Here is a 25,009-nt window from a genome sequence, read left to right as displayed (position 1 = left end):
GTAACTAGATAAACCCCTATAAAGAGAATCTCAAGAAACTTAGCTAGGATAACTTTCCTTTGAATATGTATGGAATTTACTGAAGATTTTTCTTTTTATTAATTTTAGTTCCTTGTAGTCCAAAGTCACCATGGAATTATCTATTGGACTTGTAAAACTCAATGACTTGGTGGAACTGTGGACCAAAGAGAACTGCAACATAAAGTATAGAGATCTTGGTAAATGAAAAGAAGGGGGCAAATTTGCCTTTGCTTTTGCTGGACCACTGAAATAATTATGTTGTTATATTTTAATTTTTTACTCCTAATGATAATCATGATGATGGGATAATGATATTGCACCAATAAATAACCTTAATCCCAATTCATCAAAGTGTTTTTATCAGATTTCTGGGGTAAAAGACTTTCAAAACTCCCAGTTGGGAAAAAATGTAGTGACTTTTTACATTTTCACGCCAGCCCCTACCGGATGAAAGTTGGTAAGCATGGGTGGGCAAGGCATGGCAAAGTCTGCCAGACATATTGTTCAAAAGTTATGGCATGCCTTATTCCAGAAATGTACTAATATATCTGGCGAGGTGTACACTAGTGATAAAATGCACCTAATTTGTAACATGCATTTATATGCTGCATGTGTGCCAACTCAAGCAAAGCTCAATTTTTGTGCTTTTTTTAATTTATAAAGAAGTGTGCACCTCTTAATGAATTAGTCACATCCTTCTCCTGCATACCCATAATTAAGAATGTCTTATGAAATATTAGACTTAATGAATCGGTCCCCGTGTCATACTAGAAAGTCTGCGGGCAAAGAATTGGTTCTCCTTGACAAAACTGTTAGCTATGGAGTCTTATGGACAATGCTCCATGAGGGGGAACTAATTTGTACACTAGAAGAAGGTGACAAGTCACAACGTTTTCCTGTATAGGTCATAGAGGTGGTAAGGTAACCCAATAAATGATATGCATAGATAAAATATAGTCAGTTTTACTTCTGTTCTTGTAAAACTAACATCTATCTGGATAATTGCAGGAGGGCGTTTATTCTAGGTCCTGCTGTGTTTCTATTATAAAAGTATTGCTTTCCTTTGGAAAGACAACAGCAGTAGAGGTGAGTGCTTTGCCTCTGTCTGTGCTGGAGCACTGATCAAGCCACATGAGATCTCATTTCAGGCATAATGTGCATCGAAGGACAAAATTAGATTGAGAAGTAAATGGAGCCTAAAATCTCCAAAGCTTTATCCATCAAGAAATAGCCGCCCTGCAAAGTTTAAATTTAACTTCCTCCTGTCACAGAACTTTACCCTGGATGCTGTCATTTTAAGAACTGATCAAACAATTTCTTTAAGACCAAATTCCATGGGAGATAATGGGAGATAATTCAATCTAGCGTGAAATCTAATAAAACATAATTTTTCTGTTTAACGCTTGTGTATATTCTTCTGTATTTATTAAAGAGTTGTGCCATGAATCTATTACTGATTTACACCCACACATCCATCTTGAATATCAGATTTAAAGGGAACCTGTCACCTCTTTTGGCCGATATAAGATGCGGCCACTACCTTTCAGGGCTTATCTACAGCTTTCTATAATTCTGTATATCTTCCCCCGATCCACCCTGAAAGCTAAGAAAAATAAGTTTTATTATACTCACCCAGGGGGGCGGTCCGATGCGGTCCGATCTGATGGTCTTTGCAGGTCCGGGTCTGGCACCTGCCGTAACATAGTAACATAGTAACCTAGTTTTGAAGGCTGAAGGAAGACCTTATGTCCATCTAGTTCAGCCTATTTTTAGTGCAGCTGTACTGCATTGTTGATCCTGGGGAAGGCAAAAAACCCACAGAGTAGAAGCCAATTTTCTCCATAGGGAAAAAAATTCCTTCCCCTAAGCTGGGTCAACCATCTACCTATAATATTATGTTATTCGTAACCTTCTATATTGTTACTCACAAGAAAAGCATCCATTCCTTTCTTAAATTCATTCAGTGAGCTGGCCATCACCACTTCCTCAGGAAGAGAATTCCAGAGCCTCACTGCTCTTACCGTGAAGAACCCTCTTCTATGCTGGTGCAGATATTGTCTTTCCTCCAAACGAAGAGAATGCCCCCTTGTTCTTGTGACAGTCCTTGGTACAAACGGTTCATTGGAGAGATCTCTGTATTGCCCTCTGATATACTTGTACATATATATTAGGTCTCCCCTAAGTCTTCTCTTTTCTAGAGTAAATAGACCTAATTTTGATAACCTTTCTGGGTATTGTAGTGAACCAACTCCATTTATCATTTTAGTAGCCCGCCTTTGAACCCTTTCAAGTTCAGTAATGTCTTTCTTGAGCACCGGCGTCCAAAATTGCACACAAGTGTGGTCTGATGAGTGATTTGTACAGAGGGAGAATTATGTTTTCATCTCGTGTCCCCAGACCTCTTCTAATGCATCCCTATAATTCAGTACTATTGTGTTTTTCTGTGTTTCAGTCTTTTGGTGGTGTGAGCACTGTCCTACAGACTTGTTCGCTGTGTGCATTGCCCATGTGTTGTTTGTATTTGACATTTTTATGTCTATTGAGACCTGTGTCCTTTGCTCGTGCTAAAGGTTTTGACAGCCCACACCACTTCTAAACAAGAAGCTGAACATTACTGGCTAAGGTGAGTTCTTCTCCTGCTTGCCTGAGAAACTGAACATGCCACTTTGCCTGCTGCTTTTTATCTCTACAAGCAGGGAAGAGATAGATCATTGCATAGCACCAGCCATGTTCCCTCCACCAATGATGCAATCAAGTGGAGCGTGAACTGTCCAAAAATACAGAGCACAAAGTTGCTGGGATAAGAGGACGTACAATATAACAATGCAATAAGTTTCTATCTCAGCACATTAAGAATTGTGTACTTAATAACATTGATAATATACAGTATACATATTTGTGTGCTCAAACATTCTAATCAGACTGGTGGGTGCCATGAGTATTGCATTGGTGGGGGTCCCAACTCTTGGCACCCCTACTAATCAGCTGTTTCAATGTCTTGTGACACTTAAGGGCCTGTCACACTAAGCGATATCGCTAGCAATATCGCTATAACGTCACTGATTTTGTGACGTTATAGCGATATTGCTAGCGATACCCTATGTGTGATACTTACCTCCGACCAGCTTCCCCGCTGATTATCGCTGATCGCGCGAGAACGTCCTGGGCCGTTTCTCGTCGTCAGCTCCTGCTGGGCTTCCTGTGGCGCCAACGAGCGACGCATGGACGCTGGCGGGAGGACATCAGGATCGCCTCGTCTGACAGGTAAGTAGCGATCCCCGACCCCTGCTATGTCGCTGGTGAGATCTGCCCGTGTGGCAGCTCACTAGCGACCACTTAGCGATGCACCAGCGATCCTGACGGCGTCATATCGCTGGTCTGGATCGCTGGTGCATCGCTAAGTGTGACCCTACCTTTATGCAACCTTTTCATTGTTTACGTTGCACTATCTACATGCGCACCATTGATAATCTATCATAAAGACTCCCCCAAAATCCTCTCTTTAATTGCCCTATCCAGCACTACTGCTGCTAAGTAGTAATGGTGGTGCTGGATGCTGTAGTTAAAGAAAGTTTTTTTGGGGATCTAGGATAGATCATCAGTATTAAATTTGTGGGGTCTGACTCTCATTAACTGCTACTGATCAGATGTTCAAAGAGCCGAAGCCTCTTTAAATTGCAGAGAGGGAGAGCTTACAATGAGAGGACTGTAATAAATAGGAATTCTCTTGTGCCTATGTAAAGAATCTGAATTGTACTGGTTAGACATACAAACAATTGGGTGAGCAATTTTATTCTTATTCTCAACTAAAGTCATAATACTAGATCTAAAGCAGTGAAATGTATAAGGAAAAGACATTTGTACAGAAACTTCTTCTTGGTTTAATCTCTGTTTTAGATTAAAAAAAATGTAATTCATAAATTTGTACCAACATTTAGGATGTTAACCTGCCCTAATCTGCTTTTATAGACTAACAGTTGTTACAATATTAATAGATAAGTCATATTACTCCAAAATATTGGAAGCTATCACACGTATGCAATATATAGTATATGCTATATGGAGATCGTGTGCATATTTGGCATAGAAGCGGATGTGATGATACATTGGTATAAAGTCGTAGCAGTCTAAATGTAACGCTATTTATTATCCGTCATTCTGAATGTTTGAGAAAGTTCTTGAGTTTTTCTAAAGAAAAGGGTATCGTCTCTAACAAGGAACAGAAGACTAAAATCTACTTACAGTTTCATTGTCATAAAAAGAAAAGGTAGCTATTGTCTCGTCTTGTGCACCCTGCAGGTGTTATTCACTGCACACTCGCTGATTGCAATCTAAAAACATGGGCATTTCAATTTTATATGACTTGCTTGGCTTATTTTACTGCATATTGGAAAGAAAAAGGTTCAGGAATAAGAAACGAAGCAAATGAAAACTCCTTCCATTGTGTTTCAACTTCTCTATACATGATTAGTAAATTGTTTTTGTTTTTTACAAAACAAAGCAACAGAGGAAAAAAATCTGCCTTAGTGGAGAGTAACACCCGGGGAGACGATATTATTGTGGTTCTCCTAATCTAAATTTTATGGCTTGTATAACAGATTAAGGCACTTGCGGCTTTTTAAGCAAGAGTCACAGTGGACATCCTGAGTCTCACAATTTTTACTGCAAATTCTCCCTTCGGTTGACACATTCTCCTGGCTGCTAATTTCATGCAGTCACTTAAACGTGATGGATAATTGTGTTCTGCTTATCAATGTTTAATTTAAGGCCTGTTCTGCCTGACCCATATGCCCTCTGTGAATGCCATGCCTCGTTATTAATTTCATGCCCACACCTGTGGCATTACCTAGCTCATGGAACGGGCATGATAGCCCTCCGATTTAACGTGGTAGAGACTAATTAAGATAACAAAAATTGATACAAATGGGCTTTGTACCATCTATGCCATGCATTAAAATAATTGGGAGAATAGTAGGATCTCTCTGAATAAGCTGTATTAATTTCCTTTCTCATACATTTACAGAGTGTAGCTGGAAACCCAGCAGTATTTACATCCCAGGCTGCCAAGAAACATTTTTAATACTGTTCATGGGTATTCGCTACCACGGTAATTATAGTCAGTGCACACAAAAATCATTTTTGGCAATGTAGGACTTCTTCAGAGAACATACGGTAAATATCTATCACCCAACTTATTAGGATAGAAAAGGACTATTTTTTGCCATGTTTTTTGAAGAAAGTCTCCAACATTAGATCTAAAGCGGAGAGCTTACAAAAATAAAAATGATAAAATATCTTCAATTATCTGGCCAATTTTTGGAAACATAATATTTGCAATGTTCTACAATTATTTTCTTTAAAAATTACAATATTTTAAAGCACTTATTACGGTTTCTGAAGTGAAACATACTCAAAGTAAATCTGTCAACTGAATTTTTACTTTCCTGAAATATTCTTTCATATTTTAATTCAAAAGTATTTGAACTATAAAATAATGGGCTTCACATCAATAGAAAAACTGTATTTTTTGTCCCCGACAACCAATTACAACTCGGCTTTCATTTCCTAAACAGCTCTGATGAAACAAAACCAGCCAAACTGTTTTGCCAAGTCTTGCCCAACATATTTTTTCTACTTTGCATTATCCCATTTTGTTAGAAAGGTCTACCAATACTAAAGTGATCACAGAATTTCTAAATGCTAGGATTCCCAGCAACCAGCTGTAGGGAAATGCAGCAGAAAGTGTTCAATTTATCTGCAGCACCTCCACAGGAGAAATGAAGCATTACAATGTGACAATTATAGTCTGTTGTTTGCATCAGTCTTCCCTATCAATTAAATAAAAATTTTCTAACAGGGTCTTTTAAATCAGAGGAAAGACAGTTCAGCTCCAGCTGCTTGTAAAATCTTCTTTAATGGAAAACATTTAAAATAGGCAATTCGAGAAACTCTCCATATAACCGCACCACAGCAGAAGAAAACAGGCTACACGTTTCGACCTGACGGTCGCGTAGCCTGTTTTCTTCTGCTGTGGTGTGGTTATATGGAGAGCTTCTCGAATTGCCTATTTTAAATGTTTTCCATTAAAGAAGATTTTACAAGCAGCTGGAGCTGAACTTTCTTTCCTCTGATTTCTAACGTGGGTCTACACAGAGTACCGAGATTCTGCTTTCAGTTTCTGGTGAGCTGGCTTCTTTTGCATATTTTACAGGTCTTTTAAAATACATTTTTTGAAAACAGTCACTTCCTTAAAATAAAAGGTACAAATTGTATGAAAATACAGCTAGTAAGTGTAACACAAATGATATTTTTCTTGAAACATAATGGAGTGACATACTCAATGAAATGGCTTATTTCATGTAATAAGTAAGAAAACCTTATGCCTATCTTTCCTTTGCTTGTCTCATGTGTATGCTGAGCTTTGGCCTTGTAGAAAATAATAAACCGATTAGTTATATATATTTTTTTAAATTTGCACCATTTTCTATTTTCAATGGTATTGTAAAAAAATTGGAAGCTCTATGTCAGTAAGTTGCATACTATGTTTCCAGTTATCTTTTTTCGAAATACACTATGTTGTACAAATATTTGTAGACGCAAAGAAAGTAATGTGTTTTTCTACAAAGAATATCAAGAGATCTTGATATTCACACTGTGCTCTGATGACAAATGCATTGGCAGGGCTCACAGCTCTGAGGGAGATCTAAACGCATGCCTGACATTTGTGAGATTTCACATTGTGATTTGCTGTGCTTGATTCTCTAGGTCGTGATTTGGCAAGCACAACCCTCCCTGGGTACCCTCCGCATGTCCCCCCTGCCGGACAGGGCAGCTACTCTGCTCCAACGCTGACAGGAATGGTGCCTGGTGAGTTTGCAATAACAAATGTAACAAAATGTATCGTATTGAGAAGTCTATTTTTGAATAAAACAAAAAAAAATTAAATGCATATGGTTCATTTGTTCTTACTCAATCAAAATGCTGCTACATGTCAACATTTATTTGTGTCCTTCAATTATATCCATGCTGGGGGACTGAAAGTGATCGTTATACAAAGGACCAGTTATTTGTGACTAGGTATACAGTGGCAAGCAAACGTGCTACTAAACATGAACTCTAGTCTTTTATATTTCAAAATAATCCAATTCATATTAATAATGCTTTATGGAATCAAAAGTTTTATGAAAGGGAACCTGACAGCTGATATGTACTGCCCGTTCTGGCTATTCTCCTTTGTGGTTTTAACCCAGTCAGCTTTAAACGAATGTTTTTCTCCAAAATACTGCAGCGTTTCAGAGTCAAACCTAGATGGCTGAGATCATTCTGCCAATGTTTGATACATGCTGCCTTCTCCACCAGTCTTAGAAATGGTAAGCGAGACTTCAGGAGCTTCAACTTATGGCTTTGCCTGTGGATTTTACAGGTGAAGTTAGAGGGGTTATCTTGGTATAAGAATTTGATGACCTACAGTGAAGGAAATAATTATTCGATCCCTTGCTAATTTTGTAAGTTTGCCCACTGACAAAGACATGAACAGGCTATAATTTTAAGGGTAGGTTAATTTTAACATTAAGAGATAGAATATCAAACATAAAATCCAGAAAATCACATTGTACATTCTATAAATTTATTTGCATTTTGCAGTGAGAAATAAGTACTTGATCCCTCTGGCAAACAAGACTTAATACTTGGTGGCAAAACCCTTGTTGGCAAGCACAGCAATCAGACATTTTTTGTAGTTGATGATGAAGTTTGCGCACATGTCAGGAGGAATTTTGGTCCACTCCTCTTTGCAGATCTTCTCTAAATCATTAAGATTTTGAGGCTGTCACTTGGCAACTCAGAGCTTCATCTCTCTCCATAAGTTTCCTATGGGATTAAGGTCTGGAGACTGGCTAGGCCACTCCATGACCTTAATGTGCTTCTTTTTGAGCTACTCCTTTGTTGCCTTGGCTGTATGTTTTGGCCAAAAGCAATGCCGTAACTATAAACTTCGGGGCCCCGGGGCAAAACTTCATAGTGGGGCCCCTCAATATTTCAATTACTAGAGGTTGTGAGGAACATGGTGAAGACTGCTACGCATTGTTGTATACAACACACAGGCTTCACCACGTTCCGCAAGACCTTTACAGCAGTCACTATTGCTCCCTCCCAGGTGTGAGGAGAGACTGAGTGCGGGTTGTACATAGCTCTGATTATTGAAAACAAGAGGCAGATGACTCACTGAGAAGATAGATACTGCATGACCCAGAGGCCTGAGGAATGTGTGATTATGGAGACTTCCTCCTGACCTCCTCCCCTTCCCCTCGCAGCAGTATAGACCTGCAGACTGGAGAGGGGCAGGGCTTCTCACAGTTTGTCATAGAGATATTTGTGTCTGCCGAGACTGTCTCCTCTCAATGCTGAGAGTTTGTTACAGTGTGCACTGTGCCTGCCTTGCCAAATCTCTGTGATCTCCAGACTAACATATTGTTACAAATTTTGTGCTATGTGACTCTCCAGGCCAGTGCAGGTTTCCATTCATTGACAGCTGGCAGAGCTCCTGGAAATTATTGAAATGAGAGTCTCCTGTCCTCCGGGTGACATTGTCTGACAGGAAAGTTTGCCCCCTGTACTCCCCCAACCCCCCCCATCTTGACACAGGCACAAACCCCTCTCCATATCACCTACTCCCTCACAGTGCTGGCACATCCCAATCCCCATATTCCATCCCCCTCAACACGATGCTGGCACATCACCCCTCTCCATGTTTATAGTATATGGAGGACTATGGGGGTGCAGTATACTATATGGAGCACTATGATGGTGCATTATAATGGGTGACTATGGACGATGCACTATACTATGCGGAGCCAATTATACTATGTGGAAGCCATTATAATACTGGGAGGGCTCTGTGGGGGGCATGATAATACTTGAAGGACTATGAGGAAGCCTTTATACTTTATGGAGGGCGATTTAAAGGGACACTGTCACCAGTGTCACTTATTGGGCTGCTCAGTGTAGTTTTCATAAAATCACTGTTCAATCAGTTTGAGATTAACATTGTAGGACTAATCAAATAGTCCAGCACATTCATTTACTGCTAAATATGAAGCAGGGGAAAGAGTAACTATATTAAAATTACAGCAAGCATCTCAGTAAGTGACACATCGCTGGAATCTGTTTCTCTAGCTCTACATTATGCTGCTATCAGATGGGATGGCAAAATCCTGGTGACAGTGTCCGTTTAAGGCTGTGTGGGGGCCATAATACAGTGTGAAGAGATGTAGAGGCAATTATACTGTATGAAGGGCTGTGTGGAGTTCACAATGGGTGGGAATCATACCGTAGAAGAGGGGTCGTCTTATACGGCGAGTATATTCCAAACTCTATATTTTAATTGGAAAAGTTGGGGGTCGTCTTATACACCCAGTCATCTTATACGCCAGAAAATATGGTAATACTAAATACTATCTACCTACACACGCACTACAACTACTATATGCGACACAGACTGCACTGACGATTCGACACTGGCCACTGACCGATGAGCAATGGCCAATGAGCAGTTCAGCAGTTGGGGTAAACAAGACCTCAGTGTCAGTGCATGTCGTGTCACGTCCGCTGCCTGAACTATTGGCTGAGTCACCGCCTGGCGCGACACCACAAGATCAGCTAACAGTCTACTTGTCACGGCACCGCCAGACTCAGGGCCTGCTGTCCCGGCCTCGGCCAGTAGGAGGCGCCGGACTATCACATCACCGTCAGACTCAGGGCCTGCTGTCCCGGCCTCGACCACTAGGAGGCGCCGGACTGTCCTATCACCGTCTGACCCGTGGCCTGCAGTCCCGGCCTTGGTCTCTGGGAGGCGTTGTGCTTCAACCCCGAGTGAAGGCGGCAATAGTCATGAGGCTCCTGCGCAGACGTCCGCTGGACGCAGGCTTCGCTCCTCGGTCAGTCATGAAGGGGCTGGTGCATTACCATCCAGCCTGGTCCTGGTGGCGGTCCGGATGACATCATCAGCCCATGGGCCTGTGAGGGATGACCTGATGCCTCAAATACCTTGGGACTGCTCTTGCAGGCCGCCGGATATATTCTTGGTTCCCCTGCGTGTTACTGTGTGAATTACTGTTGACTGACTCTGACTTTTGCCTGGACTTCTGACCCTTCCTCTGCCTAACGATTCTGTACCTCTGCGACTCTCCTGGTTTATGACACTGACTTCGGCCTGGATTCTGACTCTGCTTCTATCTAACGATTCGGTACCTCTGCGTCTCTCCTGGTTTATGACACTGACTTCGGCCTGGATTCTGACTCTGCTTCTGTCTAACGATTCGGTACCTCTGCGACTCTCCTGGTTTATGACTCTGGCTTCGACCTGGTATCTGTCTTTGCTGCTGTCTACTGTTGTTAGACCATCTCTGCCTGACTGGTTTAGTCTCGGATATCATTACCTTTGTGACCTGTGTTGGAATACCTTTCTGGCGACTGTCCTGCTCTGGTCATTGCTCCTATTCAGACAGCACCTCCTGGACTCTGCTATAAATCCAGATCCCTGTATAGGGGTAAAGGGTATCAGTGTTTCTCGGGGTGTTGTCTGGCTGCAGCCCAGACCACAGGCAGACGTCTCATTATATCCGGCCCAAAAAATAAAACGGCTTTTTGTGTCTATACTTAACACATATAAAAGCAGTTTTCCTCACCTTTTTTTTTCCTTCCTCCTGACTGAGCTGATTCTGGTCCCAAACACCTGTTACATTGCACAGCCTGGAAGGTCACTCTCAGGCTCAAGCATGCTGCAGCCTGAAAGCTTCAAGGAAAATGCTGGCTGTTGGAAATCCACATTCCTGGATCATCACCCCCTGGACAGCTCTGGGGGTCAGGTATTGCCCGCAAATGCGGCCAAACTATTGTTACCAGTTTCCCTTTCTTTTGCTAAGAAACGTCTGTGTGTGAAGGCTTTTGTGGATTGTGGTGCTGCCGGCAACTTTATGGATTTTTTATTTGCTAAGAGCCTTGGTGTACCTCTGTCAAGGCTTAAAGCGCCTATTCAGACTACTACGATTAATGGTACATCTACACTCACTGGCCACTTTATTAGGTACACCATGCTAGTAAGGGGTTGGACCCCCTTTTGCCTTCAGAACTGCCTCAATTCTTCGTGGCAGAGATTCAACAAGGTGCTGGAAGCATTCCTCAGAGATTTTGGACCATATTGACATGATGGCATCACACAGTTGGCGCAGATTTGTCGGCTGCACATCCCTGATGCGAATCTCCCGTTCCACCACATCCCAAAGATGCTCTATTGGATTGAGATCTGGTGACTGAGGAGGCCATTTGAGTACAGTGAACTCATTGTCATGTTCAAGAAACCAATCTGAGATGATTCGAGCTTTATGACATGGCGCATTATCCTGCTGAAAGTAGCCATCAGATGTTGGGTACATTGTGGTCATAAAGGGATGGACATGGTCAGCAACAATACTCAGGTAGGCTGTGGCGTTGCAACGATGCTCAATTGGTACCAAGGGGCCCAAAGAGTGCCAAGAAAAAATTCCCCACACCATGACACCACCACCACCAGCCTGAACCGTTGATACAAGGCAGGATGGATCCATGCTTTCATGTTGTTTACGCCAAATTCTGACCCTACCATCCGAATGTCGCAGCAGAAATCGAGACTCATCAGACCAGGCAACGTTTTTCCAATCTTCTACTGTCCAATTTCGATGAGCTTGTGCAAATTGTAGCCTCAGTTTCCTGTTCTTAGCTGAGAGGAGTGGTACCCGGTGTGGTCTTCTGCTGCTGTAGCCCATCTGCCTCAAAGTTCGACGCACTGTGCGTTCAGAGATGCTCTTCTGCCTACCTTGGTTGTAACTGGTGGCAATTTGAGTCACTGTTGCCTTTCTATCAGCTCGAACCAGTCTGCCCATTCTCCTCTGACCTCTGGCATCAACAAGGCATTTCCGGCCACAGAACTGCCGCTCACTGGATTTTTTTTCTTTTTCGGACCATTCTCTGTAAACCCTAGAGATGGTTGTGCGTGAAAATCCCAGTAGATCAGCAGTTTCTGAAATACTCAGACCAGCCCTTCTGGCACCAACAATCATGCCACGTTCAAAGGCACTCAAATCACCTTTCTTCCCCATACTGATGCTCGGTTTGAACTGCAGGAGATTGTCTTGACCATGTCTACATGCCTAAATGCACTGAGTTGCCGCCATGTGATTGGCTGATTAGAAATTAAGTCTCAACACACAGTTGGACAGGTGTACCTAATAAAGTGGCCAGTGAGTGTATATTCCAAGGAGGCGTGGAATTCGTTACTGCCGAAATTTCTATGTCAGTGGGGACATTATATAACGAACAAATGTCATTTTTTGTTATATACAATTTATCAGATCCAGTTGTGTTAGGCATGCCATGGTTGCACCAGCATAATCCGGTTATTGACTGGCGCATAGGTGACGTTGTGCGCTGGAGTCCACGGTGTCAGAGTAACTGTATGTCTTTTTCAGTAAACCAGATTAAAATTAAAACACCTTCTATTCCCTATGCGTTTAGGGATTATGAAGATGTTTTCTCTATAGTGGAGTCAGAGAAACTACCTCCTCACAGAGAATACGATTGTCCTATTGAATTGGTCCCTGGTGCCCGTCTCCCTAAGGGGAGAATATTCAACCTCTCTGGTCCTGAGCGTGTAGCCATGAAGGAATACATAGCAGACAGCCTTCGAAAAGGCTTCATTAGACCTTCCACCTCACCTGTAGGAGCTGGGTTTTGCTTTGTAGAGAAAAAAGATGGTGGACTCAGACCATGCATTGACTACCGTGAGCTGAACGCCATAACCGTAAAAAATCAATACCCGCTGCCACTCATTCCTGATCTGTTTAATCAGTTATTGGGAGCTCGCTGGTTTATTAAGCTTGACCTCCGGGGGGCATATAACCTAGTCCGCATAAGAGATGGGGACGAATGGAAAACGGCCTTTAATACACCCCTTGGCCATTTTGAGTACCTGGTAAAGCCCTTCGGACTCAGTAACGCTCCTGCAGTATTTCAGCACTTCGTCAATGATATTTTCAGAGATATTTGTGGGGTGTATGTCGTCGTATATCTGGACGATATTTTGATTTATTCTGCTGACCCTGTGACACATGCTCATCACGTCCGTTCAGTACTGCAAAGACTGCGCGAAAACACTTTGTTCGCGAAATTTGAAAAATGTGTTTTTTTTTTGCTGAAGAGGTGCAGTTCTTAGGATACATGGTCTCAGGCAAGGGGTTCCGCATGGATCCCGCCAAGATTCAGCCCATTAAGGATTGGGTACAACCCAAATCGCTGAAAGCACTACAGCGATTTTTGGGATTTGCGAATTATTATCGCAAATTCATTAGGGGATTCTCAGAGATTGCCAAGCCACTCACGGACCTTACCCGGAAAGGGGCGGACGTGACTAATTGGAATCCTGAGGCAACCCGGGCTTTTTCTACACTAAAAGAGTGCTTCGTGGCCAACCCGGTGTTGATTCAACCAAACTTGGACCACCCGTTTATTGTGGAAGTAGATGCCTCCGAAGTCGGAGTGGGAGCAGTGCTCTCACAAGGCACTGCATCCCTCACTCAGCTTCGTCCATGTGCCTTTTTCTCCCGCAAATTCTCTGCCACGGAGAGAAACTATGACATCGGCAACCGAGAATTATTGGCAATCAAGTGGGCCTTCGAGGAATGGCGCCACTTCCTCGAAGGCGCCAAACACAAAGTTACTGTTATTACCGATCACAAAAACCTAGCCTACCTAGAGTCGGCTAAAAGACTAAACCCTAGGCAGGCCAGGTGGGCCTTGTTTTTCTCCAGGTTCGATTTTTTAATCACCTTTCGCCCCGGAACCAAAAATGTGAGGGCAGATGCCCTCTCCCGCAGCTTTTGTCGCACACACACACCGAGGACTATGAACCAGCTCCCCTATTGGCTAGTGGCATTGTCGTGTCGGCAGTATCTCTGGACCTTCTGGAGGAGATCCGTAGGTCATCAGAACAAGCTCCTGACACTACGCCCCCCAAAAAATTATTCGTTCCAGCTACCTTTCGCTTACGAGTGTTAAATGAATCTCACGACTCCGTCCGGGCAGGCCACCCTGGTGTCAATAATACCACTAGGCTGGTAACCAGGAACTTTTGGTGGCCAACGGTGGCCAAGGACTGTAAGGAGTACGTCTCAGCGTGTGAAGTCTGTGCCCGCGCCAAGTCCCCCCATAACCGTCCTGCCGGCTGGCTTCAGTCCTTGCCCACCCCTGAAAGTCCATGGACCCACATCTCCATGGACTTCATTACAGACCTGCCACCCTCCGAGGGGAAAACTTGTATTTGGGTGGTGGTGGACAGGTTCAGTAAACATCTCACTTTGTTCCCCTGTCCGGCTTACCCAACTCTGAAACCTTAAGTAAGTTGTTTGTTCTTCACGTTGTACGTTTGCACGGCGTTCCGGCAAATATCGTATCCGACAGGGGTACCCAGTTCGTCTCGAAGTTCTGGAGGGCGTTCTGTAGACGTATTGGTGTTGAGTTGTCCTTTTCCTCGGCATACCATCCCGAGACGAATGGTCAAACTGAGCGTGCCAACCAAACGCTGGAGCAATACCTCCGCTGCTATGTCTCAGCACATCAGTCAGATTGGGTGGAACATTTGCCATTGGCAGAGTTCGCTCTCAATAATAGATACCAAGACTCCATCAAGACCACCCCCTTCTTCTGTAACCTTGGACTACATCCGCGCTTTGGATCATTTTTGGCCAAGATGTCGGAAATCCCAGGGGTCGAGCAAAATATACATCGTCTGAAGACTATTTGATCCGAAGTAAACTCTAATTTAAAAGGGGCTCAAATTAGACAGACTTCGGCGGCTAATAGACGACGATCCCAGGGGCCGCACCTGGGAGTTGGTGACAAGGTTTGGCTCTCTACAAGAAACATCAAACTTAAGGTACTGTCGGCCAAACTGGGTCCCAGGTTCATCGGCCCATATGAAATATTAGAGGTAATTAACCCGGTAGCGTTTCGGTTAAAGCTCCCGCAGTCTTTTAAAATTCCTAACGTTTTTCATAAGTCCCTCCTCAAGGTATACCGCTCCCCAATTCGTCCCGTCCAGTCCCCTCCTCCTCCAGTTTTGGTCAAGGGCGCCTTGGAGTACGAGGTCCAGGGCATATTTGATTCCCATCTAGTGAGAAACTCGGTCCAATATTTGGTGCATTGGAAGGGCTACGGCCCAGAGGAGAGGTCCTGGGTCCCCGCTAGTGACATTCGTGCAAAGCGGTTGATTAGGAGGTTTCACCTCCTCCACCCTGACAAACCGGGTTTTGAGGGTCCGGAGGCCCCTCTTAGAAGGGGGGGTACAGTCACGGCACCGCCAGACTCAGGGCCTGCTGTCCCGGCCTCGGCCAGTAGGAGGCGCCGGACTATCACATCACCGTCAGACTCAGGGCCTGCTGTCCCGGCCTTGGTCTCTGGGAGGCGTTGTGCTTCAACCCCGAGTGATGGCGGCAATAGTCATGAGGCTCCTGCGCAGACGTCCGCTGGACGCAGGCTTCGCTCCTCGGTCAGTCATGAAGGGGCTGGTGCATTACCATCCAGCCTGGTCCTGGGGGCGGTCCGGATGACATCATCAGCCCACGGGCCTGTGAGGGATGACCTGATCCCTCAAATACCTTGGGACTGCTCTTGCAGGCCGCCGGATATATTCTTGGTTCCCCTGCGTGTTACTGTGTGAATTACTGTTGACTGACTCTGACTTTTGCCTGGACTTCTGACCCTTCCTCTGCCTAACGATTCTGTACCTCTGCGACTCTCCTGGTTTATGACACTGACTTCGGCCTGGATTCTGACTCTCCTTCTGTCTAATGATTCGGTACCTCTGCGTCTCTCCTGGTTTATGACACTGACTTCGGCCTGGATTCTGACTCTGCTTCTGTCTAACGATTCGGTACCTCTGCGTCTCTCCTGGTTTATGACTCTGGCTTCGACCTGGTATCTGTCTTTGCTGCTGTCTACTGTTGTTAGACCATCTCTGCCTGACTGGTTTAGTCTCGGATATCATTACCTTTGTGACCTGTGTTGGAATACCTTTCTGGCGACCGTCCTGCTCTGGTCATTGCTCCTATTCAGACAGCACCTCCTGGACTCTGCTATAAATCCAGATCACTGTATAGGGGTAAAGGGTATCAGTGTTTCTCGGGGTGTTGTCTGGCTGCAGCCCAGACCGCAGGCAGACGTCACATTACTGTCTGCCATCTGCCATAGAGCTCCTGTTACTAAGCGAAATAGCGTTTCCCCGTTTAAAGTATAAACGAACAAAAAACATCGCTTGCACTTTCATGGATCTTTTAATTATTTTTGTTAACTTTAAACTCTAATAATATAGGAGCTGGGTATTTTATGAGAAATGAAAGTATTAAAATACAATTTTTTACCATCAGTTTGGGGCCCCTTGGGTGGTTGGGGGCCAGGGGCAGTGCCCCGGACTGCCCTGGTTGTAGTTACGGCCCTAGCCAAAAGATTACTTCTTCAGAGCAACTTATAAAATGCAGGTCATGTGCCTAAGGCCCAAGGAGTAATAACTGAAAAGTCAGTGACAGGGTGTTGAGTTTCTAAAGCTAATTCATGTGTATACAAAGCAAAAGCTAGTCTCTCTTGTACCATCATATAGAAGAGCACACATTGCTGAGTAAAGTAAATTCTGGCTACAATAGAAAGTTACCAGAATGCAACGCACAGTACATCTAGTTTGCTGGGTATGGGGCTGCATATTCTCATAACATTCATGCTGACCCTGTCTACCTCCAATCCCACCTAAAACAGCCAATGATAGCATTAGTACTGGAAAACAGGTCAATATAAGAAGGTGGCCTTGTGTGATTCAAGCTTTGTTTCAAATCATGTGGATGGTTCGATGCATACTGTATGTGTTACTTATAGAAATGGTACCAGAGCACTCTTAAAATAATGCAAGGTAGTGAAAACAATGTGATGCTCTGTTTAATGTTCTTTTGGGAGATTTTGGGTCTTGGCATTCATGTCAATGAAATTTTGACACGTACCACCTTCCTAAATATTATTGCAGACCATGTGTAATGCAGGTGTCCGGATGCAATGCACAGATACATGAGGCGGAAAAAGTCAGGGATGATAATAGTTCTATTTATATACAGTGATTTAATTTTGTCCACCCTCTGTTTTATTGCTTTCTACAGCTCCATTGTGCTGTTCTACTGTTTTATACTGTCACCTTTAACCCCCTACTGCTCGTCCCTGCATGGAGAGAAAATCCTTGTAAATAAACCTTTATCTCTTGGTCTGTCTTGGATCCGTGGCAACATCTTCAATACCGGCAGTTTATTACAATTGCATTCAGTAATGTTCTGAGCAGGGGCTCCAGTAACCTCCAGTGTGCATGCCGATAAGGTGCTCTCCCACTTCCTCTCTGCATAGTCATCACCATACACATGGTTCCTAGCGATGACTGAGGATAAGTACTGTATTACAAGGAAGACAGGAGCCAGGGATTTCTTCCAGGCACCGCATGCTCCAGAGCCTGGAAGAAATCATTAACATATATAACATTTCTCAGCAACAAGACCATTAATATGAGGCATACAGATAGGACTAGTGTAACATTTCTATTACCTGTATGCCCATATTAATAGGTCATCTACGTCACGGGGGATGACAGATTCCCGTTAAAGTAGCTCTCAACAATTAGTGTTAGTAACAAGGCAGGTTATTTCTCTGCAAATCTGACCCTAGCGGGTGTCACCGGGTTTTCCCGCTAGGCCACAAGTCTCTCTCTGTCGTAGTTTATCAAAGCCCGTTGGCACATTAACTGTCCCCCTCCCAAGCTGAGACCCCAAACCCAGCCGACCCTGGTACTATAAAGGATAGCTGGAAGTGAAGGCCCTGCTCACATGCACTGTCCTTCCGCAATCATAGGTGCATCCCACCTGTTGCAGTCTCATCACGGATCATATCCGCTTGAGCGTCGACAGTAGTCTTGTAGGATTGGAACGGAGAGAAAAAAAAATGGCACCATTTTCTGATTCCCGTAGCGTCTCTATTTATCATGATCTTGGGTTGGGTGAGGGCTTATTTTTTGCGTGTCGAGCTCATGTTTTTAATGATACCATTTTGGTGCAGATACGATCTTTTGATCGCCTGTTATTGCATTTTATTGCAATGTCGCGGCTACCAAAAAAAACAAATTCTGGTGTTTTGACTTTTTTTCTCACTACGCCGTTCAGTGATCAGGTTAATCCTTTTTTTATTGATAGATTGGGTGACTGTTTTTTTTATTGTTTTATTTTGAATTGGGCGAAAGGGAGGTGATTTGAACGTTTATATTTTATTATTTTTTTATAGTTTTAAAACTTTTTTTTTTACTTTTGGCATGCTTCAATAGTCCCCAAGAGAGACTAGAAGCTGCCACAACCCGATCGTCTCTGCTACATAGAGGCGATGATCAGATCGCCTCTATATAGCAGAATTATGCACTTGCTATGAGCACCTACCACTGAGTGGCGCTCACAGCAAGCTGGCACTGACAACTATAGAGGTCTGCAGGAGACTTCCGGTTATCATGCCAACAACAGTGACCCTCGATTATGTGACGTGGGTCACCGGTGGGCGGATTTCCGAAGCAATTGCCAGAAACGCATGTTAAATGCCGCTGTCAGGGCTTGACAGAGGCATTTAATGTATTTATAGGCGCAGGTGGATCGCGATTCCACCCGCGGCTATTCCGGGGACATGTCAGCTGTTCAAAACAGCTGACATTTCCCGGGAAAGATGTGGGTTCACCACCAGAGCCCACATCAAAGGGAGGGAGACTGACATCGGCCTAAATGTACACCTGATGTCGGAAAGGGATTAAAGATCTTTTGGAGTCCTTGACTACCCACCATGATAATACAATAACTATAAATTATAGACATAAAAAAAGGAAATTAAAACATTTTCCTTAAAGAGTAACTGTTGTTTGAATTTGTATTTCATAAATCAACAGGACACATGAAAATATGCACTTTATAATATAGCTTATCAGCGAAAGCTGCTTCTTTCTCTCCCAAAAAATGATCAGTCATTATCAAAATTCTCAATTCTGAGGAAAAATCTGTATTTAGTGAAGATCGACTTTCCCATTACTGAGCTAGAAGTCAGTTGCTAGGGTTCTATCTGGATAGGAGGGAGGAGCTCTGCCTTTAGCTCCTCCCACCTACATAGATATAGCTGTAGTAACTGCTCTCTCCTATCTCAGTAATCGGAAAGTCGTTCTTCACTACAGTTGTGGCCAAAAGTATTGACACCCCTGCAATTCTGTCAGATAATACTCAGTTTCTTCCTGAAAATGATTGCAAACACAAATTCTTTGGTATTATTATCTTCATTTAATTTGTCTTAAATGAAAAAACACAAACGAGAATGAAGCAAAAAGCAAAACATTGATCATTTCACACAAAACTCCAAAAATGGGCCAGACAAAAGTATTGGCACCCTCAGCCTAATACTTGGTTGCACAACCTTTAGCCAAAATAACTGCGACCAACCGCTTCCGGTAACCATCAATGAGTTTCTTACAATGCTCTGCTGGAATTTTAGACCATTCTTCTTTGGCAAACTGCTCCAGGTCCCTGATATTTGAAGGATGCCAAACTGCCATTTTTACATCTCTCCACAGGTGTTCTATGGGATTCAGATCTCGACTCATTGCTGGCCACCTTAGAAGTCTGTTGAAGCACCAGAAGCAACACAGAAAACCCCCTAAAATATAGCTTTTAATTCAATCACTAAAAACATTAGTAGAAATGACTAAAAGAGGGAGGGGTAGAGGACAAAAAAAATGAAGGGTAGCAGAAATACTGTTTTAAATCTATATAGTCATAACAAAATATGGGCCACATGAGAAATTATAACTGAGGTGAATTTGCTAGCCTCATTTTTTTCATTTATGACCTGTGTGGGACAGCACAATTATTGTGCATTTTTTTATGTGCAGACATTGTTTCTGAGCTGGATTGTGTCTCATAGTGAAACAGGGTGACGATTAACCCCTGCTTCCAAATAATGGCCGCCGCATGTGCAATACAGGATTCATTTTTCTGCCTTTAATGTGCAGTCTTTTGACTATTTTCTAAACGTTTGTCCGGGGATCCGGACAAATGTATTGTCATATGTGCTATTTATTGAATTTCCTTGTAGCCGTTTTTTACTGATTTTGCTATTTGGTAATTGGGTCTGCCTATTGCAGCTTATTAGCATTTTTGGTGACTACGAGATAAGTTTTACCTAAAGCTGCATTTTGATACTACCCCCTTTTTTCTTTCTTTTTATTACGAGATAAGCTTATATTGTGGGGTATCTACATTATCAGAATTACTACGAGATAAGTTCAAGCACATTAGTATTATCTATGAGACTATTTATGTCTCTTCATTTTTTCGGTATCATAAGTGTGTGTGTACATTTTTTGTGTCCTTTTTTGTATACGTAGGGAGGCTTAGGGGCTATTAGGGATACCGACATTGAGCGGGGGCGCCATATCGTCAACAACTAGGGTGCCAACCTCCGCGGCTAGGAAGGGCTGAGATAGGGCGGACTAGGGCAATTTAGCCTTTGACCCATATTTTGTTATGACTATATAGATTTAAAACAGTATTTCTGCTACCCTTCATTTTTTGTCCTCTACCCCTCCCTCTTTTAGTCATTTCTACTAATGTTTTTAGTGATTGAATTAAAAGCTATATTTTAGGGGTTTTTCTGTGTTGCTTCTGGTGCTTCAATTGATTCTACAATCCCATCTGAATTTCTTTTTGAGGTCTGTTTTTTCACCTTAGAAGTCTCCAGTGCTTTCTCTCAAACCATTTTCTAGTGCTTTTTGAAGTGTGTTTTGGGTCATTGTCCTGCTGGAAGACCCATGACCTCTGAGGGAGACCCAGCTTTCTCACACTGGGCCCTACATTATACTGCAAAATTTGTTGGTAGTTTTCAGACTTCATAATGCCACGCACATGGTCAAGCAGTCCAGAGCCAGAGGCAGCAAAGCAACCCCAAAACATCAGCGAACCTCCGTCATGTTTGACTGTAGGGACCGTGTTCTTTTCTTTGAATGCCTCTTTTTTCTCCTGTAAACTCTATGTTGATGCCTTTGCCCAAAAAGCTCTACTTTTGTCTCATCTGACCAGAGAACACTCTTCCAAAATGTTTTAGGCCTTTTCAGGTAAGTTTTGGCAAACTCCAGCCTGGCTTTTTTATGTCTCGGGGTAAGAAGTGGGGTCTTCCTGGGTCTCCTACCATACAGTCCCTTTTCATTCAGATGCCAACGGATAGTACGGGTTGACACTGTTGTACCCTCGGACTGCAGGGCAGCTTGAACTGGTTTGGATGTTAGTCGAGGTTCTTTATCCAACATCCGCACAATCTTGCATTGAAAATCTCTTGTCAATTTTTCTTTTCTGTCCACATCTAGGGAGGTTAGCCACAGGGCCATGGGCTTTAAACTTCTTGATGACACTGCGCACGGTAGACAAAGGAACATTCAGGTCTTTGGAGATGGACTTGTAGCCTTGAGATTGCTCATGCTTCCTCACAATTTGGTTTCTCAAGTCCTCAGACAGTTCTTTGGTCTTCTTTCTTTTCTCCATGCTCAATGTGGTACACACAAGGACACAGGACAGAGGTTGAGTCAACTTTAATCCATGTCAACTGGCTGCAAGTGTGATTTAGTTATTGCCAACACCTGTCAGGTGCCACAGGTAAGTTACAGGTGCTGTTAATTACACAAATTAGAGAAGCATCACATGATTTTTCGAACAGTGCCAATACTTTTGTCCACCCTCTATTTTATGTTTGGTGTGGAATTATATCCAATTTGGCTTTAGGACAATTCTTTTTGTGTTTTTTCATTTAAGACAAATTAAATGAAGATAATAATACCAAATAATTTGCTTTTGCAATTATTTTCAGGAAGAAACTGAGTATTATCTGACAGAATTACAGGGGTGTTAATACTTTTGGCCACAACTGTGTATACAGATTTTACCTCAGAATTGAGAATTTTGTTAACGACTGATCGATTCTGGAAGAGAAAGAAGCAAATTTCCCTGATAAGATATACAGTATTACAAACTTGCTTATTTTCATGTGGAGTATTATGATAATAATTTTAATTTCTATAGTGCCAACATATTCTGCAGCACTTTACATTTTTGCGGGGACTTGTACAGACAATAAAGACATTGCAGAATAACACATAAATCAGCAGATACCAAGAGGAGTGAGGGTCCTGCTCGTCAGCTTACAGTCTATGAGGAAATAGGGGAGACACAAAAGGTAAATGGCTAAATAAATCCGCTATAAAAACACTAAAAATAAGCTTCCCATTAATTTCTATGCATTTTGCACTTTTTGTGCATATAGATGCGTTTTTTACCGCGAAAAAACCTCTTCGCGGTAAAAAACGCAGCATGCTCATTAATTTCGTGGATTTTTCCGCATTTCTGGCCATTTCTATGGGTCTGGAACCGCGCGGAAAAACCGCATGAAAAAACGTGCGTTTTTTGGGCAAAAAACGCGCGGGAAACGCGCAGAAAAAAATGCACGGTTTCTGGGAAGGGAGTCCGGTCTTTAAGTAGAAATTTTCTGCTACGTGTGCACATAGCCTAAAAGTGCTTGTATTGTATCATCCAGGCATTAATATAGCAAAGAGGATATACTGTCCTCATACACGTTAGCAGGGTGTGCAATGAGACATGTAGCCAAACCCCCTGTCTTCTTTAAGAAAAAGATGCTGTAAAATTGTAACCGTCTTTTATTGATTGCAGATGTGACAGGAAAGGGTGAAACTATAGGATGCAATAACAGGAGCATTTCAGAATATATTATAACTGCACAGAGCATAAAAATACAGATAGTCTGCAATACACAGTAACATGAGATAATAAATAGATACCGTGAGGTAATACATAGGTACCATGAGGTAATACATAGGTACCGTGAGGTAATACATAGGTACCGTGAGGTAATACATAGGTACCGTGAGGTAATACATAGCTGATGATTACCTATTTAATACAACAATGTTATAAACACAGGATTATAACACCTAGATAGTGCTTACCAACTATGCTTAGAGCAGGCTGTTTAAGAAGCATGAAGAACCCGAATGATGCAGTTTCTCCTAAGACATATGAAGGAATAATGGCTGCTGTTACCCTCACAGTGTCAGAAACAAGACTACGATGTAACAGGAACAATCCCACAATACATTGCAAATTAAACTAGAATCTATGCATTAAACGGCCAGCAGGTGGTGCTGTTACCTTACAGTATGAAATATATGAAGGATTAATACACACAAAAATGACTTTCTAGACAGCAATTATATGGCTGGACAGAACATAGGGTGTTCACATAATGCTGCATGAACTGGTCACCAGCAAGTAACAGTAGAGTACAGATGCAGAGGACTATTAAGTGCATGGAGAATGTGTGAACAAATGACACAAGGGTCCTGATTTTGAGAATGTTAGCTTTATGTCATTAGCAGAACACAAGGCACGAGTAGAGTGGTGGACAGAGGCGAGTGGGATATGTATGTGTCACGTTGCCATCAGACTCGGGGAGCCTGCTGTCCTGGCCTCGGCCACTAGGAGGTGCCGGACTGTCACATCGCTGTCAGACTCGGGGCCTGCTGTCCCGGCCTCGGCCACTAGGAGGCGCTGGACTGTCACATCGCCGTCATACTCGGGGCCTGCTGTTCCCACCTCGGCCACTGTGGTTCTCCCCCAAGTGATGGCGGTGACAGAGAAGGGGCTCCTGCGCAGGCATCTGATGGACGCAGGCTCCGCTCCTCTGTCAATCATGAAGGGGTTGGTGCATCACCGTCTGGCCTGGTCCTGGGGGTGATGAGTGGAAAACCGCGTTTAATACACCTCTTAGCCACTTTGAGTACCTTGTAATGCCGTTGGGACTCAGTAACGCACCTGCCGTATTTCAGAACTTTGTTAATGATATTTTCAGAGACATTTGTGGGGTGTACGTCGTCGTGTATTTAGATGACATTTTGATTTACTCTGCTGACCCTGCCAAGATCCAACCTACTAAAGCTTGTGTACAACCCAAATCGCTAAAAGCGCTGCAGCGATTTTTAGGGTTTGCTAATTACTGCCGCAAGTTCATCAGGGGTTTCTCAGAAATTGCCAAACCACTCACGGATTTGACCCCGAAAGGGGCAGAGGTGGCCAATTGGAACCCTGAGGCAATTCAGGCATTTTCTACGCTAAAGGAGTGCTTTGTGGCCAACCCGGTTTTGGTTCAGCCTGATCTGGACCGCCCATTTATTGCAGAAGTAGATGCCTCTGAAGTTGGAGTGGGAGCAGTGCTATCGCAAGGCACTGCATCCCTCACTCAGCTTCGCCCATGTGCTTTTTTTCCCCGCAAATTCTCTGCCATTGAGAAAAACTCTGAAATAGGTAATCGGGAATTATTGGCAATCAAATGGGCCTTCGAGGAATGGCGCCACTTCCTTGAAGGCGCCAAACATAAGATCAATGTAATTACTGATCACAAGAACCTGACCTACCTGGAGTCAGCTAAAAGACTAAATCCTAGACATGCAAGGTGGGCCTTGTTCTTCTCTAGGTTTGATTTTTTAATCACCTTTCGCCCTGGTACTAAAAATGTGAGGGCCGATGCCCTCTCTCGCAGTTTTTGCCCCTCACAAGCCGAGGGGGGCTCGGCCACTGGTAGGCACCGTGGTTCACTCCGGAGTGATGGCGGCGACAGAGAAGGTGCTCCTGCGCAGGCATCTGATGGACGCAGGCTCCGCTCCTCTGTCAATCATGAAGGGGTTGGTGCATCACCATCTGGACCGGTCCTGGGGGCGGTCCTGATGACATCATTAGACCGGGAGCCTGTGAGGGATGACCTGATCCCTCAAATACCTTGGGACTGGTCTTGCAAG

The 25,009-nt window shown here is 43.4% G+C and overlaps 1 protein-coding gene across 1 annotated transcript in view; it reads left to right on the top strand.

Moving 5' to 3' along the window:
* Positions 1-25,009, top strand: part of PAX5 (paired box 5) — a 402,829-nt gene that overhangs the window by 298,164 nt on the left and 79,656 nt on the right. The window contains exon 9 of the mRNA XM_073549659.1: positions 6,787-6,888. Coding sequence (XP_073405760.1) covers positions 6,787-6,888 — 102 coding nt within the window. The remainder of the gene's footprint in view (positions 1-6,786; positions 6,889-25,009) is intronic.

The sequence above is a fragment of the Dendrobates tinctorius genome, unplaced genomic scaffold (assembly GCF_039654945.1).
Source record: "Dendrobates tinctorius isolate UK_male_01 unplaced genomic scaffold, ASM3965494v1 ptg000160l, whole genome shotgun sequence".
In the NCBI taxonomy this organism is placed as follows: domain Eukaryota; kingdom Metazoa; phylum Chordata; class Amphibia; order Anura; family Dendrobatidae; genus Dendrobates; species Dendrobates tinctorius.
The sequence above is the reverse complement of the archived record's forward strand: the minus strand, read 5'-3'. Positions and strand labels throughout refer to the sequence as shown.